Source organism: Anastrepha obliqua, chromosome 2 (assembly GCF_027943255.1).
Source record: "Anastrepha obliqua isolate idAnaObli1 chromosome 2, idAnaObli1_1.0, whole genome shotgun sequence".
NCBI lineage: Eukaryota > Metazoa > Arthropoda > Insecta > Diptera > Tephritidae > Anastrepha > Anastrepha obliqua.
In genome coordinates, this window is record NC_072893.1 from 71,129,169 (window position 1) to 71,148,932 (window position 19,764).

Here is a 19,764-nt window from a genome sequence, read left to right on the forward strand (position 1 = left end):
TTCGATGTTGAACATTCTTTGCGCAGGTAGATGTACGTTTTTTGTTGCACAGAGGCGTGTGCACAGTTTGGCTGCAACAAGGTAGTGATCCGAGTCGATGTTGGGTCCTCGGATCGTACGTCCGAATGAAATATTTTTATCACTAAACTTACAGAATATGTCTTATGCAGCCTTAACTCATAAATGTGTTTTAAACATGAAAATCGCTTATGGAGCTCAAAAGATTACACACACATATGTACGTAATTAAGGGAATAAATTCCTATGGCTTTACATATATTTATATTTTAATTTTCTGTCAATCACTTAATTTTAATATCCGTACTTCCTTTATAGAAAAGAAAGTATATGCATGCATGCATATAAATATATAATATAATAAATAAATATGTAATATGTAAGTATACGTAAAAACATGGCTATATACTATGTAGCTGTGTAAATCTCTGTTATAAATCCTTACAGTGAGGCGTAACTCAAGAGCAGTGGAACGGTAAGCACTTACATACATACAACATACATACATACATACATGCATACATACAAACATTCATACATACCTACATACATACATAAATATGTATATACCTGCATACACACATAAACACATACACACATCAGAGTAGAACAGAAAATTCGAAATGTACGACGATGAGTGAGAGTGAAGTTTAATTTCGTTCGTACCGTTCGTCGGACGACACTGAATGCCAAGTGCCGATAGAGGAAAAATAAAAGAATCAAATATGAAAAGAGTAAACAAGTCAAATTGCAAGCACTAACCTAACTCCTGTATGAAGAATAAGAATACGAGAAGCGACAGCAATGGAAACGGAGAAACAATCGAGAAGTAAAAAAGTCAAAAATCAAATACCAATAAGACGGGACGAGCATAAGCAGCGCCAAGTAATTATATTGTTGTTGCCTTTGTTGTGTTGTAATCGCACCAAAGTCACAGTCAATGTTCAATGTTAGATATCATGTAATGTGCCATAAAACCGGTTTGTAGCGGCCAGTTCACTTGCCTCTCTATGTCTTTTTTTTTCTTATCTCTCCCTCTCTCTCTCTCTCAATCTGCCTCTCTACTAACATAACTTGCTGAATGTGTACTCTCCGCTAACCAAATAAAATCACAGCTAATCAATGGTCAACAAAACATATCTACAAACGACACATGTGCACATATGACGACGAACAAACACGTACCCACATATCAGCAATTATAGCTGTAAATTTGTCGGCAATCGGCTGGTCAGCTCGGCTGCGGAGGCCGAATGTCCAAACGGCCGACACAGCTTATCGTTGCTGAACCGGTGATGGTGCCCAGCACAGGTGGTAAGCACTTCGCTCTCACTACTACCAACACGAGAGCTCCTCACACACAATTTGCTTTCCTCATTCGCTTCAAGTGGCTTTGAATATGTGAGTGTAACTGAATTCGCCGCAGAAACCGAGATGATGGCACTCAGCTGTGTGTGCATGTGTAGGTCAGTGTGTTTCCCATACTGACGGTGCGCTCTGCAAGAATAACGTTAGTTAGGCAAATGCTTCATGTCAATAAGTAAACACTGCGGACAGTTAAGTGAGAGTAGTAGGAAAAATAAATATGTATGTATGTATGTATATATGTGTTGTTACACGATCGGTCGATCCGATTTTTGTGCTGAGTGAAGATGATGAAGAGAGCGCCAGATCGCCTGTTGGTTACGTTCGCTGATATTTCTAACAAAAATTCTTATTGGATTTTGTAATTTCGTTGCACGACTTTTTGTGGATTCTGAATAATAAATAGTATTGCCAACTTACTTTTCAATTCGATGTTTCATCACATTTATTATTTATGCATAAACACGACTTGTAGGTGATGATTGATTGAAGTAAATTCGATTTCAATGTTGAGATGACAAATAGTTAGCGCTAATAAATTTTTCTTAAAGGTCATTAATTATACAAAACATGTACAGTTGAATGGTTTTTTTTTAATATACCGTCATTATAAAAATATTGGCATAATCTTTTAAATGGAAAATCAAGGGCATTCCACGAATAAGTGAACAATATAAATCTCAAGCATAGATTTGTGGACAAGAAAAGCAAAAATTTGCCTTCAAGTACGAGGAAGGAATTTTTTCTCCATCGAGCGACTAACTTACGGCTGATGCGTGTACTCAGGACAACGTAGTAGGTGTAAAGAGTGTGACTTTCGCACCAGTTTTAAGGTCATTATCGCTATTTATTTGTATTATTACTGCAACTTTCCAAGGAAAGAAAATTCTCTAATACTTAAAAATTATAACTCATAAAAGTGGTGTACATATGACTGGCAACTCAATGGACCCTAAACGTCTACTACTATTCGGACTATTCGTTGGATATGGCCTTCCGGAAACAGGCAGAGCAAAGGAGCTTTCCATTAATACCTTTAACAATTAGCATTCTGGATTTTATTATCACCAGAAGCTGTGATATCAAGAAGATACGACACTCTGCTTAATATTCTTTTAGTGAAAGTACCGGCAATGTAGACCACCCAAAGTCAATGGATTCTTGTCTTGGCTGAGCAAAATTGTCTCTCATTTTTTTGGTATCGAGTAGAAGAAGTAAATTATGTTTACTGATAATATGAGACCTGTATTATTGCCAAGTACTAAACCCATTAAGGTGGTCAGAGTATGCCAATCAGCAGTAGGAAGGTCGTCCGACCAACAAAAACTGCATACAAGCGGTCTTTCATCATGACTGTCCTATTAGTGCGGGTCCTAGATCGGTGTAGCGCCTTGCAAGCTGAGATCTACGCTAGAGACAAAGCAGCAAAAACGATAAGACTGATGGACTTACCATTTTTGTTGATAATCAAGCAGCGATCAAGGCAGTGGCTTCAACGTGCATCAATTCAAGATGTGTTAAAGAATGCAGGAGGTCGCTATTGCTTATCCAATAACATAACATCACACTTTGTTGGGTCCTCGGCCACTCTAGAGTGAAGGGAAATGAAAGAGCGGAAGAGTGAGCAAGGAAAGGCTCTGAACTTGACCTTCAGCGAGTAGTAAAGAACATTAGCATTCCTCTAAACGAACTGTACACTGCGATTGACTTGAGCATAATCGCCGAAACCAATGGAAAGAGGTCTCTGACTACTAACTGCAGGGTTTCCAAAACGATCTGGCCAAAACTGACTCTTAGAAGGGCAAAATGTTTTGCTTGGATTCAACAGATCAACTTCCTGCATCCTCACACTGCAGTATTGGTATCTAAGCCAGTAAAACGGGGTGTACCTCACAATGACTTTTGCAGTAGTGGTGGAGATGAAAAAGAAATTGACTCGGTACAACAACTTCCCTGTGAATGTCCTGCACTTTAAAGAAGCCGAGCCAAATATCTTGGCGATTATTTCTTTGAAGGCCTGGAAAATTTGCATAATGTCTCACTACCTTCACAAAAATATCTAAGTGGTTTAAGTAATTTAGTTAGGGGATGGAAATCAAAAAACAATATCACAATGGGGCTTAGAGCCTCCGAGTGTCTTTGATATGGCTAACCTAACTACACACTTTTTGGATGTTTGGTGGAGCTCCTCAATGTTTTCCACAAATGAAGGGGCCTACAGTTTTATGCCGCCTCCGAACGGGAGAGGGTTTTTAAAAGATGCGTTTTAGGGCTTACGATATATGATATGCTACAGTTGTTTTAAAATTGGCTTTTATCAGCACATGAGCAAAAACTTTATGAGAAATTAATGAAAAGTTTCATGGGAACAAAAATAAAAGTAAAAACTAAAATTTCTTTACAAATGTACATAAAGTCCAACGTCAACGAAACTCTCGCTGAATTCAACAATGCATATACACACACATATGCATTCATAGATACATACACATGCATTCTCGTACATGAGAACAAATGCCAACCGACATAAGAAATCAAATGTCTCCCCACCACCCAATCTTCACTTCAATTTCATTCCAACAACTAGTAGAGGTGCACATACACACACACGCACTCAAGTGTAGGAAATCTCATAGTAGGTACCTTAAATTTGGCCAAAAGTTACAGCCACAAAAAGTGCAACAATAAAAATGCAACGAGCCAAATAAACTGGCATCAAACACAAAAACAAACCCGCATACCAGAAAGGCCGCAAATGGCTAAAAATTCAGAGTCAAGAGCAATAGCAACAAATGCAATGAATATACATACATACAAACAACAAAATTTTATGTGAAGTAACAGCCGAAACCAATGCAGTCCAAAAAGACGAAAACGAAGAAAAACACAACAACGCCAAGTTGCCGGCAATAATAGAGTCGCTATGAAAGAAGCATAAGCAAGAAGAAGAAAATACTAACATAAAGCATGCACACAAAAATGAAAAACAACAAAAAAATGCAATACTGGTATTACCTCTACCTTGACTCTGAACTGTGAAACCGCGGTCGCGATCTGACGCTCGGTCGCCGAAGCCAAATTCACGTCTAAGTCAACCCGCAAGCCGCAAACCAAGAAACCAAAGCACATTTGAAAAACTAATCAAGTATAAGCACTAAGAGCCAGAAGAGGGAAGAAGGGGTTAACGAAGGGCTATGAGAAAAAAAAACATGTGGCTTTACAGCAAAAAAGTGCAATGTAGGCTCTACTCAGCCAATACAAAGTGAGCGTCGAAAAGAAACGTTGCTCAGCTGAGTAACTGTAAGCATAGTGCAGACTGAGCACACGACGCATACACGCACATACGTGAGAGTATGTTTGGAAAAGAGCGAAAAAGAATGAGAGCGACTTCGCTGAAAATCTCCAGTTCCATCTATAACAAACAACGCAACACGCCAGCAGGTGAGCTAATTCTATCAAGTGTTGAGAGAAAACATAGGTGTATATGTGAGCTGAAGCGACGACTAGTGAGCCACAGCAATAACAACAACCAACCGACAAGCAGAATGAACAGTAAAGGCAAGTAAAATTCTAAAACCGTTAAACACAAACACGCGCATAGCATGAAGCATTAGTGAGCGGTGTGGGAGAGCAACTCTGAGACTAAAACTGTTGTTGAGGAAAGCGAAGCCGCACTCAACCACCCCAATCGTGTGTAAGTGAGTACAGGTGGAGGAAGATCTTATTGCCTGTTGCTTGGCACAACTAGTGCTCGCTCACCTGAGCCAAGATCACTTACACTCTACGTTGTTAGCACCAACAACACCGTTATCGGTAACTCAAATACACACAAATACTATTTCTCCTTTGCTCTGACACTCTCGCGCCCACTTCCTAACTCTGCTGCATCGACTCACTTTGGCACGCTATCAAACACATGCGGAGAGCAAGAAATGTGGCTTAGAATTTTGATCGTCTAGCGTTAGCCGTTTGCTCAGTTCTAGCCGCATTCGTTGTTCGTACGTTGCACTGAAAAAGTACGCCTTAGCTCAGCCTCTTACGGTGTTTTTCTTCGTCTACAACAACAAAAGCATATATTGTATGAAAAGCCCCAAGTAGCAGCTAGAACTTCTAACAACAACATTCACTCACATGCATACATATCCATGCATGTATGTGGACTATTCTCTGAAAAGGAAAAACGACGAAACGAAACGAAACGAGGCATGGCGATCACTAGCTGCTAGCCAACCAGCCAGCTAACCGACCAACCGGCTGTATAAAGTGCCGACGTTCCACCGTTGCCATACACCGTTCCACCTTTAAACACACTTGCGCTTGAACGTATGCATGTGTGCGTGTGTGACGATATTGGATGAACCGCTGTTACTGATTGACGACGACGACGGCGACGGCAACGACAACTGGCTGACTTTGGACTAACTGCTTGTGCGCGAGTACCGCTGGAATACAGTAAGAGACGATCAAGCGTTGAGGATACACGCGTTTAGCGCTTCCAAATCGCGTTCGTCGTTTGTAAAGTGAATTATTTAGATCTTTTTGGAGTTCTAAGTAGAAAAACCAATACACACATACATACATATAAGTACAATATATGTGTAGAATACAAATTTCCTACTGCCACTAAAGAAATAAATAAAAAGTAAAAATCTATTGAATCTTGGATGAAGTGAAGTGAATTTAAGTGAGAAATTCAAACTTCTAAGTGAAAAATTTTATATAAGTGTGAATGGGTGGATTCCAACAAAGGATATGAAGGATTAAAAATCTAGAATCTAAACCAAGTTCGTACTGCGCAGAGCAGCGAGCGAATCAATTAAAAATCGAAGCTCAAAAAGTTTTGTAAAATAAAAAAAAAAGTTAAAAAATGCATAATACATACTTTTTAAAGCCGTGATGAATAAAATAATATATTTCTGCAATTATTGTACAATATTTGAAACACTGAAATACACACTGCGTGAAAACAAATCCATTTAGTTAATTGAAAACCAGCATAAAAAACCTTAAAATCGGTTTCAAGCGGTTTAAAATCGGTAGATTCCCAGCAAATAAATAAAATACAAAACTCAAATTACTCAAAATATTCTTAAAACAAAGTTCGAAAAAGGTGTTCGGTGAAGTGCTTAAAATGGCTCACTTTGATTGCCAACCCAAAATAAGTTTGAACAAAATATACCAGCGAGTGAAAAAGACATCGAATTAAACTTAAAAATTTTTCTTATTTTGAAAACAAAAAACATAAACAAATTCAAAAAAGCACAAACAACTGTGTTCAAGCATTCAGTGGCATTTGTAGCTCCGGCAAACACACAGCTTGGATTAGTGTTTTGCTGGCAGTGACTATGACTACAGACAACAAGCTGAAAAAGTGCACTTAAACAACAAACAAATCAAAGAAAAACTAACATTTTCGCGCACATTCACAGCATTTAACATTTACGTCAGAACACTAACACCAAAATGCCGAAAATTTTTCTCATCAAAAACCGCTTGCATCAGCAGCAACAGCGGCTATTGGAATCACAAAATCTACTGCAGGATAAAAATGAGGATCATCGCCTTGTACCGCCACTAAGTCCCTCACCGCCGGTAGGCGGTGGCGGTAAGCCCAACTCACCGCCAGTACCCACAGATGTGTCGCCGCGTTCATATACACCAACATTACGCAACGCATATAGCGTCAATAGGCCTTTACGAACGCCCACACCAACTCAGACACCATCGCAATCACCACCAGCACTCGTACCAGCACCGTTGCAACCACCCAAGACGCCTGAACCGCAAGGCAGTGACTTGTCGCCGTCGCAATTGGTTTCACCTGCAAAGACGCCTTCACATTGCACATCTCCTGTAGCAACGGTGCCGGGTGAGGATTTGAATGAACCAGTGAATTTGTTGGTCACACCAAAAACAGCAGCATCGACAACAACAGCAAACACTACAACGACTCCAAATACGCCGCCACTTTCGCGCAAACGTTTCCATCATCGGCGTTACTATTTTGGCCAACAGCAACAGCAACAAAAGCAATTATATAATGACGAAAATGATGCTGACGCTGCTGAAGGTGAGTGTTTTGCTAAGAAATTTCAATTTCTGGAACTTGCCTTTTATGTCTATGTGAAGTGTTAAAGTACGGGGTATAGCTAAATATTCATTCTAATTGTTAAGGTGTTAGTTGTTTAGTTAGAATTCTAATAATTGAAGTGTATTTTTCTATTTTGGTTGTAAAAATTCCATTCAGCCCCAGTTACCGACAGCGCCAAGTTCGCCGCTTAAGTCTTTTGTTTGATGGGTGCTTTGTGTTTTTGTTTTTGTTTGTGCCCACATAGAAATGGTCAAAATTTAAATTTTTCTTTGTCGACCACAAATTACAATTCCTTTGTTTGTCGTGGTCTCTAAAACGTTGTCAGTGTCATTTCATAACCTCCCTAAAAAATTTTGACACATTCAATTTTAATTTTATTGTTAGAATTTAGTGCAACACAAACGCACAACTACAGCGCTATACTTTAAAGTGCTAAATACTCTACTGATCACCCAGAAATTAAATATAATTAATTAGAAAAATTAGTTTTTTTGAAGGATACGAAAAATATATTTTGTTACAAATAATAAAAAAACGTAGCAGTAGTGAAGCAGTGAAAATTTGACTTCTAGATTAAAAAAATTTTTTTTATATATTATTTTAGAATCTTCCGTTGCAATATTTATTTAGTAAATTTTTTTTTTTAAATTTTTTTTTACAATTTTCTGAAATTGTGTTTTTTATATTATATATGATAGATTTTATTTTAGAATCTTCTGCTCTAATATTTATTCTGCAATATATGCAAATTTTATATTTTGTTTTAATTAAAATATATATATTTTTTTTGAATAATCTATTTTATTATAAACATAGTTAGATATATACATAAATAAATATGCATAGTTTATATTTCGCCAGTTTAAACGAAAATATTCCATATCGTGCCTTTTTATAAAAAATTTTGGTAATTTTTAACTAAAACTTACTTTTCTACGAATTGGCAATTCACTTGAGCTGGCAGCCAATATTTTATCGATAAGGCGCGAAAAGAGCTTCTACAGATGACTTCAAATCTTCCCTCAAAAATGCGAACTTTTTTTATAATTTTTTTTTTAAATTTAAATATTTTTTTTTTTGCATTTGAAAAATGGCCAAAATTTTTTTTTTAATTTTTTTGCATCATTTTTTTATTTCTTCAATTACTTTTGCCACCTTATTTCGGTATAATTTTTTCAGTAAAATATTTTGTTTTTTTTCATTTGAAAAATGAAGAAAATTTAAAAATTTTTTCCTTTAGAAATTTAAATACTTGTTTTTCAATTGGAAATTGAGCAAAATTTGTTTAACTTTCTTCTTGACTCAACATGACTCAACATTTTTCAATTTTTAAATCATTTTTTAAATAATTTCTTGAAGTATAGTTGGTATTTTGACGTTTTTATTTCGGTAAAATTTTCTTCAATGAAATAATTTTTTAACCAAGAATAAAATTTTAATTTCTTTAAACAACAGGCAACACTTGATTTCTGTCAAACTTTGTCTATTTCCAGGCATACAAATTTTGATCTGTTTTCGTCAAGCAAACTCGTTTGAGACATAATTTAGCACATCGAAAAAGTGTTTCGAAAATATATTTTTAATTTTCCAAGATAAGGCAATGAAGGTTTTTTAAGATCTTAAGCTATTGTTTAAGCTATCGAATTGAAATATATTTTTCCTAGCCCCTATAACACCAAGTTGGGGAAGCTGAAGTTGAATATTTTTTGTGCAACTCTACTCATTCCTTTTAAATAGCTGTGGTGCGAGAAAATGCTGTTTGTGTTTTGAACCACAATTCTATTACTTTGTAAAACTCTGAAGAACTGTACTTTATAGAAAATTCCAAAACATTTTTTTGCTGGAAAAACTTAAGTATGGTAACCTGAAAATTTCTATGAAATTTTGAAACATTTTGTGCATAAAATGGCAATCTGAGACCCATTTTAAAAATTCTAGTTAAACATTTTAAAGTTTTGAAGAAATGTAGAAACAATTTGAGCATAAAGTTGCAATCCAAGGAAAATTTTAAAAATTCTGGTTAATATCTGAAATTTTTGAAAAAATTAGACAACACTTTGTTCAAAGTTATAGAATTTTATGGTTGTATATAACATAAGTTCTATGGTATTTGTTGTAAATAAACTATATTTTTATAAAAAAAATTAATGGGACATTTATATTTACATTTGCAACAGGCTGTAGATGAGAAGAAATCGTAGGGGTACGTATACAATGTGATTTTTGTTGTGTTATATTAATAATTTTGATTAATCTTCGAGTTAATTCATGTATCGAATGTGCGCAATAGCACTGTATGCAAGTTCGCTACTTAAGTCTTTGGTATGAAAGCCGATTTTCGCTATTTGCTGAAGTCAATAATTCACGCTTTTTCACTTAAGCAAAACCAAACGAAAAGTATTTGTTTAAGACGAAAAACCTAAATGCAATACAAAATACTGATAAATAAATGGAAAATATTGGGAAATATATGAAAAATTATATTTAAAAAAAATTGTACCTGCATTTAAATGTACACAGCATAGAACTCAAAAGTTCACCAAAATGCGCTATATTTTTCTATGTACATTTCTTTGTTCGATAATTATACACATACACGTCATATCTACTAATGAGCTAGCATATCTCCTTTTGAGTGCAGCGCGCTTCTTTTCTATGTGATTTTTTAAACGCGTTCGATTGCTGATTTAATTAAGTCATTGCATATACAGGTATGTGCCATATTTACACAATTGCATGTATATGTATGTACATCGATCGCTTGCTCGCGATAAAAATCATCTAAACTAATTAATAACGAACAACAATTGGTCAACACCCATGTTTTGCTTTGCTCAAATAAATACAAGTAAAAGTTACAAATAAAAATCATACAGCGAAAAAAAATAATATTAAGCATTTTGTTTATGCCATTGTATGTATGTATACGAGCGTGTGTATGTGCATAGAAAATAAGCGCTGGCCAACAAATGAGCTGCGATTACTCGTGCTTGTCACTACTAAGCACACACAATTTGACAACAGACAAGACAAGGCAACTTGACACAGTTCTTCAAGCTTAGAAGTGGCAAATAAAAAATATTCCACCTATATCCACTCGCTTTGTTTATTCTAATTCACTCCGTATTATGCTCAGCAAAATTTAGTGCGCAAATTCAAGCAAAAGCACAAGCACACCCTCAGTCGGTTGAATTCAATGCGAGATGCTTTATGACATAAGAAATGTTCAATTATCTGTGTTGTTGTAAGAATTCAGTTTTACAATATCATTATAGGAACTCAGCTGCACAGCAGGGCGAATACCTACATACATTCACGTGTGCTTCAATATGTGCGCGACAATAAGCACTGATACACTCATACATTTGAAGCGCGAAAATGTATCGTAATCGTATTTTTTCAACTTAATGCATATTTATCTTTTGCAATTTTTTGCTCATTTAATTTTTCTCAATTATTATTATTTTCCTTCTTGTTTTTTCGATTTTTTCCACTGCATGGGGGTGTGTTTGCCATATATTGTCACACAACAATACACATTTGTATTCTAATATATCGCGTAATTTAGCTTAAGAATAATTGTTTATGGCTTTTGCTAGCAAAACAATGCAAATTCAAAAATTTCAAAGCGCATTAACCGACCGACGACGGCAGCCAGCCTGCTTGACTCGCTGATTGACTGCCAACACCCACACACACACTTGTACACATGCACACATGCATCCATTTGCCATTTGAATGGCTACTGTCTCGCTAAGAAAAGGCGCACATTTGGTGCTGAATGTCTGACCGAAATGAATGATTGTCAACGACTGTTTGACTGTCGGTTTTGTATGAAATGCTTTGATTTTCTGTACTTTGTATATCATTTGCTTAGTGAAGTAATGGATGTTTATTGTTATTTGTGTAATAATTTTGAACTCCAATATGTGCGGTTACTGCAGCGATTTAAAATGTTTTCATTCATGCATTCATGCGCTGTAATGAATTTTTAAATAATGCTAAATTTTTTATATAAATTTAAAAATGGTATCAAAATAATTTATAATACAAAATATTTTTTCATAATTTTTTGTCACTTCATTTTTAAAATATTTTTTTTTTATTTCTTAATTTTTTGCTTTTTCATTTCTTTATGTTTTTATTTCTTTATTTTTTTTATTTTTTTTTATATTAATAATATGTAAAGCAAACCACTTTTGCTGCTTGTGTTAATAATTTTTTTCATTGATTTCTCAGCTGCCTAATTTTTTCATTCTGAGAAAGCTTACAGCCTTTTATGCAATTTTGATTGAAAATTCTTAAACTGGCAACAAAGAAATTCTATTATAATTGGAATGCAAAACATGCATACGACGCGCTTCGCCTTGGCTTTGTGGGAAGGCTAAGCAGCTAAAAATTGTTGTTGTTTTGAAAAGTTTCTTTGTTTTCACATAAAAGGGAATTGAAGATTTTGTGTCATTAATTTTAAGCTACTTCACAGAGAGTTGATGCTCTATTTTACGGATTTTTCGAACTTTTGAAACCAACAAAAAATTTAATATAAGCGCTAAAATGGGTTCCTATAATTACAAAAAAAAAATGCTTTAAATTAATATTCAAAGAAAAATCATGAAGGTATAAGAGGCAAGCAATGTTTGAGATTTTTGAAAACAAATTTTTTAATTGCCTGGGTTTTAACTTTTATTTCAATGCAAAATTTGGCACCATTAAATAAGTAATTTGAAATTTGGGAAATAATTTATATTATATTTAGAAAAAAATACGTTGTTATAAAATAATTTAACAAATTAATTATAATTTAATTTGTTTTATTGTTTTAAAAATATTTAGTTTACCTAGTGGCGCAAAATAAATCACCCTCTTGGAAGATTCATAATTTTTGCAAATAGCCGTCGTAGATCAAACATATTTTTTCGATTTTATTAATATGTAAAGTGGCACAAAATTAATCACCCTATTGTAAGATTTATAATTCTCGAAAATGTGGCCGAAACATCAATCATATTGGACTCCTGTGCACTGGATAACTGTAAAGTAGAAATAGACAAGCGATGGCATGCGTAAAGACCACAATAAAGATTTGCATCACACAGAATATTGTTTTTGTTTTACTTAGTAAAAAAAGTTACTCATAAATGAAATTGGATGATTAATTTTGCGGCACTTTGTATTTTCAAAAATATATGTGAGGCACGTTTTCTAATTTTACAATGAAAAAAAAAATATTTTTTTTTTAGTTTAATTTCATTAAATTATTTAATATTAATTTTTTTATAGCACTGAAGGCCCTAGCAGCCGGTGTGCTATTTAAGTTAGGGTTATATTGTATATATCCTATAAATAATAATAATAATTTTTTTTATTTTATGTTGATTTTTTTAAATAGCTATTTTCATTTATTTTTTATTTTATTTTAGCTATATTGTTTTATATTATTAATAAATTTTTTTATTATTTTAGCAGTTGCAAATTTATTTTTTTATTAACAATTCACCCCCTTTCCAGTTTGATTTAATTTCTTAGGATTTCATTGCACTTTGTTTTATATTAATTAGTAATGTTTCATTGTTTTTTTTTTTTTTCTAAGTGGCAAAATTCAAATTTTTATTATCTCAGCGGGCGTATATTTAAATTATTTTTGTATTCATTATTTTTTTTTAAATCACTATTTTTCTAATTAAATTTAATTCGTTTGAATTTTTTCATGCTTCGTTTTGTATTATTTAATTTATTTTATTTTATTTTCTGTGTTTTTTTTTTTAATTTTATTATACTTTATTTCGTATTATTTAGTAGTTTTTACTTTTATTTTATTTTTTTTCTTATTCTTTGAGTTGAAAAAGGCGATATTAAAATTTTTATTAACTCATCAGTCGCATATTTTACTTATTTTGTTATTAATAATTTTTTTTTGTAACTCATTATTTTTCTGTTCTATTATTTCATTTATTTTATTTCATTCTTATAATTTTTCAATTTTTTAATTTTTTATTTCCCGAATAATTTTTGCTTTTCCCATAAACATTCTTTCCAAGAGATGGGTTTAAATAAACACAATTCTTAGAGTGGCATCTCTTACATACCCAACTAATAAATTATATTTTCAAAACAGATGTAACCACTTACATATTTTGCATATATTTTCTTTATTATTTATTCATTTATTAATTTATTACCTTGTTTCATGTGACCACATCTAATTATGCGCTTAAACCTCTTTTTACTTTATTTATAGCTTTTATTTAGTTTATTTATCAACTTATTATTTATTTCGTATTTATTGCGCATTTACCTCTGTTACACATTCTACCACTTCGAAAGCTTCCACATACAAGCGTACATATCTGTGCAATATTTTGCTTTGCTGCTTTAGTCTTCTCCGACTGGAAAGCCATCTCAATCTTGAAAAACGAGCAGCAATTTTATTCAATCATTTATTTGTCTTTTATTATTATGTATTCACTATTACACAACAAAAATCTCGCCGCCGTCAAATGCGCTTTTACCAGCTCGGCTAGAATGAAGAATGAAGCGCAACTAATCAACGCCATCAACGAAATGGTCGCAAACTTATACATACACACGACTAAAGCACGTCAGTACAGCTATCCAACCAACCAACCATTCAGCCAGCCAGCCAGTCAGTCAGTCAGCCAGTCTGTTTGCCAGTCAGGCTTCTAGCCAAGTATAGGCGTTCGTAACTGAAGTCTAACATTTCGTTACACTGAAATGAAATACAAAAAAAAATGAAGTAAAATTACAAAAATAAAAGCCTCACAGCGCTTTCGGTAGAATTTTTGCTGTCATACCAATTACCAACACCAACACCGTGAATTTGTTTTTTTTTTTGTCGTTTTGACTTTTTATTGAAGTTGCCTTGTTTATGACTTTCTTTCTTTACTTGCTGCTTTGCTGTTTTACTGCTTACACGTTCTCCTCATCTGTTGTTGGGGTATTCAACAATTCTTTTAAGTGTCTTGATTTTTTATTTTTATGTTTTTTTATTGTTGCTTACATAATCTCTTTCACCTTCGAATGAAAGTAGTAACAGCGTAGTTGCCTCAACTTAAGCTTCTTGCCAGCACAGCTTACCTTAGGCACAAAAACAACACCCAGTGCCTGTTTGTCTGTTGGTCTGCTTGCCTGACGCAGCTTCCCAAAACAAAAACAAAGACATTTGTGTATGCTGCCATAACCCAGACTTTGGAGGTCGCTAGCAATCAAGTCTTTATTCAACTGAAATGTTAAATACTTTCAAGCTTCTAGTGGATTTTTTTCACTATCTATTTTTCTACGTAATTCCCTTTCTAGCCGGCTTTTTTCGAGGTGTTCGTGTTTTTTTTTTTTAGAATGTGCAGCCAAATTTGTTCACCGCTGCTGCCGGCATTCGTAAACAAATTTATACCAATTAATAAAAACTAAAGAATTTATTACGCGCTAAGCTTTAGATTGAATTACCCAAGCAAAGCTCACTACACCAGCGGTGCCACTGTGTTAACCCTTTTAGTGCCTATTTGAATCATTTATAACTCAATAAAAGTAACATAAATACATATGCATATATGCATATATATGTAGATGTTAATATAATAATTATGCATGCGCGCTGAAGACATTAATTTCCTCTACTGCCCGCTTTACCAAATATGCATTTTAGTCTAATAAACTTCTCGGCGGTGAGACGTCAGCAAAATTTTGACTGCCGCTGCTTTTAGTTTAGTTGTATTAATAGCTTTTTTGTTACTCTTTTATGTTCACTATCAGCAAAAGTCTGCTTATGAATGAAATGTTTTTAACGCTTACTGTTTTCAGATACTTTGCCTCTTCCCCCAATAGGGCCGGAGGAATATGCTAATTACCGCCGTATAAAGTTTTAGTGCTTTTTTCTTTAGAAAATTTAATCTTGTTATCTAAACGGCTTGTTTTGAGCACCCGCTCGTTCTCTAATCAGCATTTCAATTACGCTCATAAATATTTATGTAATTGAGCGGAAAATCGCTGCACTTTAATATTTAGATTTTTTTGAATAATTAGTATTAGAGAGTAATTTTGATTTAGTAGCGCCGTGGCCTAAAGTGCTCACACGCACATACAGACAGCAGATTCTAGACTTGATCTACACTGAGGACTTAAAGCATCCAGAAAATGTTTTTTTGTAACAGCACTCGCCACTCCGCAGGCAATAAAAAACCTTCGTGTGTATTTCTACCAAGAAAGAATATAAAATTAAATTAAATTTGATGGGCTGCTTTAAAAAAGGTGACTCGAGCTAGATGTAGTAGAATGAATGAATAATTTCGCAGTTCTACCCCAACAGTTTCTTAAGCCAAACCCACCTTTTGGTGCACCCAATCAGCTCCTAGTGTGGCTGTGACTAAACTATGCATATCCTCGAATTAATTGTGGTTTGGAAATCTTAAGCGTATTTCTAGAGGATAATATTCAATTTTATTGTTCAATAAGAAGAAAGTAAAACGAGTTAAAAGCTTTTTATTTTATTCAGAATGGCGGCAAGCTCCTTTATTGATTACTGATTTATTTCGCATTGGCTCTATGAGGGCGTAGATTCCAATTCTTTGTTGAGAAGATACTGGCTAGAGCTTTCAAGCCACAGCATATATGTAAATAATTTCATGAGCCTGTTGAGAATTGCAGGCATGTGTGCTATGCGAGCGAAATAATGCGATAAATAGAGTGATCCGCATAGTGAATGCTACATAGAAGGCAAACTCACCCGATATTTTATGTGTTTAATTCAATTTTTTGTTCATGTAAATTTGGTGGTTAAAGAAAAAACAAAAAGCATTTCAAAAAAATTTTAATATTTTTTTACTTTAGTTGTTGCACTGAAAAGTTTCATTGAAGGAAATTTGGTTTGCATTTATTTGGAAATATTTTAAATATTGATTAAAAATTTTAGGAAATTTTTTTGATATTAAAATTTTTTTTAAGTTGATTTACCAAATAGCTTTTATTGTGTAATTTTTTACTTCAGTTGCTACACTGAAAACATTCATTGGAAGAAAATGGATTTCCAGTTTTTCTAAAACTCTTGGTGACAGAAGAAAATATAAATTTTAAAAATTTCTTAAAAAAATAGAAATTGTAAACCCTTTTTTTGATATTTTAATTTCTTTTTCAAAGTTTGGTTACCCCATAGATTTTAAAACACCATTTTTTACTTTAGTTGTTACACTGCGAACTTTCATTCAAGGTTCATTTGGTTTGTATTTCTTCAAAGACATTTTGGTGGCCAAAAACAGAGCAACAAATTCGAAATTTTACAACTTTTTTTATATTGATATTTTTTCTGCTGCTTTTTAACTAGTTTGTTTTTATGTTTGGTTATTAAATAGACTTTCTTGGGAAAAGTTATTCCAGAAAATTTATTTTCTTCAGAAATAAAATAAGCTTAGAATAATGGAAATAATTTTATATAAAAAAATATTTCTTTTGCAAAACAACACTGTTTTAGCTATTTTCGTTATTTTATAATCACTTAAATTTAAAAACCGTATATATGTATGTATGTAAGTAGAAAGTGATGCACCTCGTTCTATACAAAAAAAAATCAGTTGATATTCTGATATCTGTGTTGGTTTTTGGAAAAAATATTTTTAAACTTAGTTTTATAAAAAAAAAATTTTTTGAAATCTGTCCTGCCCAACCAAATCTTAATATTTTTAAGAAATATTTTTCAGAAAACTTTAAATTAATTAAATAAATTTTTTTAATGTATACATTCTTATCGCCTGTGAACAACAATGCAATTGGAGAGCTCAGCTATACTCTATGTTCTCTCAATTGTTCCTTAATTCACCCCTTTAAAAGTGCAAAAATGATGTATAAAGGCATCGCATGAAAGCCATTCCGCGCATCCTATATTGAAATCAATGAAAGTACTCACTAGGCGCATTTTTCAAATATTCTCAAATAAAATAATTATAATTATGCTGTCGACTGCAAACTATTTTATTACAAGCAGCAGAAAAAAATTAGCATAATTTTCACACAAATATGTCGTAGAGGAAAATAAAAAAGACTCCACCGACCTCAATGAAGGTACACGCACTCGATGTAATGAGCCAGCCATACGAGTAGCCAGAAATGCCAGTGAGAAGCGCTACAAGTACGAAAGTACACTCATAAAAATCCTCAGTACCTCGTCTCGCAACAGCTCGACTTCCATCAAAGCCATTACACGCTCAGCGCTTGCTCATCATTCCCTCGTCGCTGTTCAGTGATTTTCCCATTCATGCTGCCATTCATGGCACGCTGGCTTGTTCCTTTCCTACAAATATCTAAAACTCATGCAATAATTAATTATTTCTTTCATTTCACCATTAATTAAGCCAACAGCAAAACAACAGAATTCTAGAATGGAGAGAAGAAATACTTAGCTTACAAATAGGTAAAAAACACAAAAATAAAACACATCAGAAGTTTAAATTAAAAGTAAAAAAACAAAACAGAATAGTATGAATTTATGAGTAAACAAGTCTTAACTAACTATGGGTGTGTGTGTGTGTGAGTGGTGGCATAAAAATCTTTTAGTTATGCCCGTCAGCCACTTCAAACTGACACGCCAGTAGACTTAGTTGGTTGGAATGAAGCCTGTGCTTCGCCCATATTTCGGCCCGGTTAAGCAAGATGGGTAGGCTGACTAGCTGCGTGATTATGTGTGTTGTATGTGTGTGTGTGCCTTAGTTCTGCCCGACGGCTTGCATTTTATATAAGATGGTGCTTACCTCCAGACATTTCCCACATTTTTGCTAGCTAAATAATTATGCATGCCATTTAGCTGTGTATATGGCTGTGTATGTATTTGTCCTAAGTAGTACTAATTTTGTACTAATTTCAAAAATTTGGAGATTTAAAGACTTTCAAAAACCATTCAACTGGACTTAAAAGACACTTTTGTATAAAATAAATCTTTTTTTTTGCGCTGAATTCGATTTTATAAATTTATATATATATTTTTTAATTTGGCTTATAGAAAAAAATAGCATGGGCTAATTGCTTTAAAAACTGTCACATTGAGTCTTTAATGCTTCACATGTGGAGGTTGTAACATAACTCTAAACCTGTAATACTATAATTTAAGAGTAGGTCCAAATCTCCGTGCATGAACATCAAATAATAGAAAACATGTGTTCTCCTCATAAAAACCCTTTGCCGTTCGGAGTCGTCTTTAACCTGTAGGTCCCTCCATAAAAACACACGTCACAGTTAGGAGGAAGAGCTCGACCAAAAGTAGAGAGTGAATTTTTTTCAGGAAACAAATATTCCAGAGTTATTGGGCAGGACATTCCCTCGCTTCTAATCACAATTTTTGATTAATTTTTGTTGTCCTACTTTTCTCATCCTACTGTCGGCCGTCATAGAAAAAAGGGTTGATGCGTGACTACAACTCGTTAGTGCCCGCGCTCGAAACTGCGATCATGAGACTCCGGCAGGCAATAGCAAACCTCCGATTATATTTATTTCTGACCTGAAAAAAGGTTCTCTTAAAAACCCTTCTGACATTCACAAGCGACAAACAACCTCCGTTGAGTTCTCCATTTGCGAGAAGACGCTCATCACAAATAGAAGCAGAGGCCCGATCAAACACCCAAAAAGGGCGTAAGCACCAATTATTTGTAAAATTTTAAAATATTTCCACTTAAGCAAATCCCCTCAAAGCATTTTATATAAAATTAAAAAACAAGAATTTGCCCAGAAAAGTCTTCATCACTGTTCAACTAAATCTGTATCACATCCTAAGCATATAACAAGCAACTTAGACAGTAAATCAAGTTAGCTTAGCCAACCATTGGGCAAATGCCTGCGCCTTTGGCATATTTTTGCTTTCGCTTTATACTCCCTATTCCACCACAATCAAATGCTAATACTTATAAACCTACTCATATACATGCATATGTATGTGTTGCCACATTCTTAGCACATTCACGTAGATCTTACTAACTGTTGGGTGCCTTTGGTTGCACACAAAATCAGCAGTCTTCCATGCCACATTCCTCATTTTCCACCTCGACATGCACAACTTTATTCCCCATTCTCGTTTGGAAATTCCTTCATTTGCCACATGCACACACACACACAAACACGCAGAGGCACACAAAAGTTTGCTTACTTGAAGTGCTTGTCGTGTTTTGTTATTATTCTTAGTGGTGCTATTGTGGTTCTTGTTATTAAGCAGCAAGCATTACGTATTCACAAACAAAGCACTTAATGCGCCACGGTCTGGTGGATAAGTTACGCTGTGCTGCGCTGCGGTGTTTTGCCTA

General features: G+C 34.1%; 1 protein-coding gene across 1 annotated transcript in view; it reads left to right on the plus strand.

Annotated features, from left to right (window-relative positions):
• Positions 1-6,846: 6,846 nt before the first annotated feature.
• LOC129238199 (uncharacterized) overlaps positions 6,847-19,764 on the plus strand; it is a 33,670-nt gene continuing 20,752 nt past the window's right edge. Inside the window, exon 1 of the mRNA XM_054873242.1 lies at positions 6,847-7,453. Coding sequence (XP_054729217.1) covers positions 6,847-7,453 — 607 coding nt within the window. The remainder of the gene's footprint in view (positions 7,454-19,764) is intronic.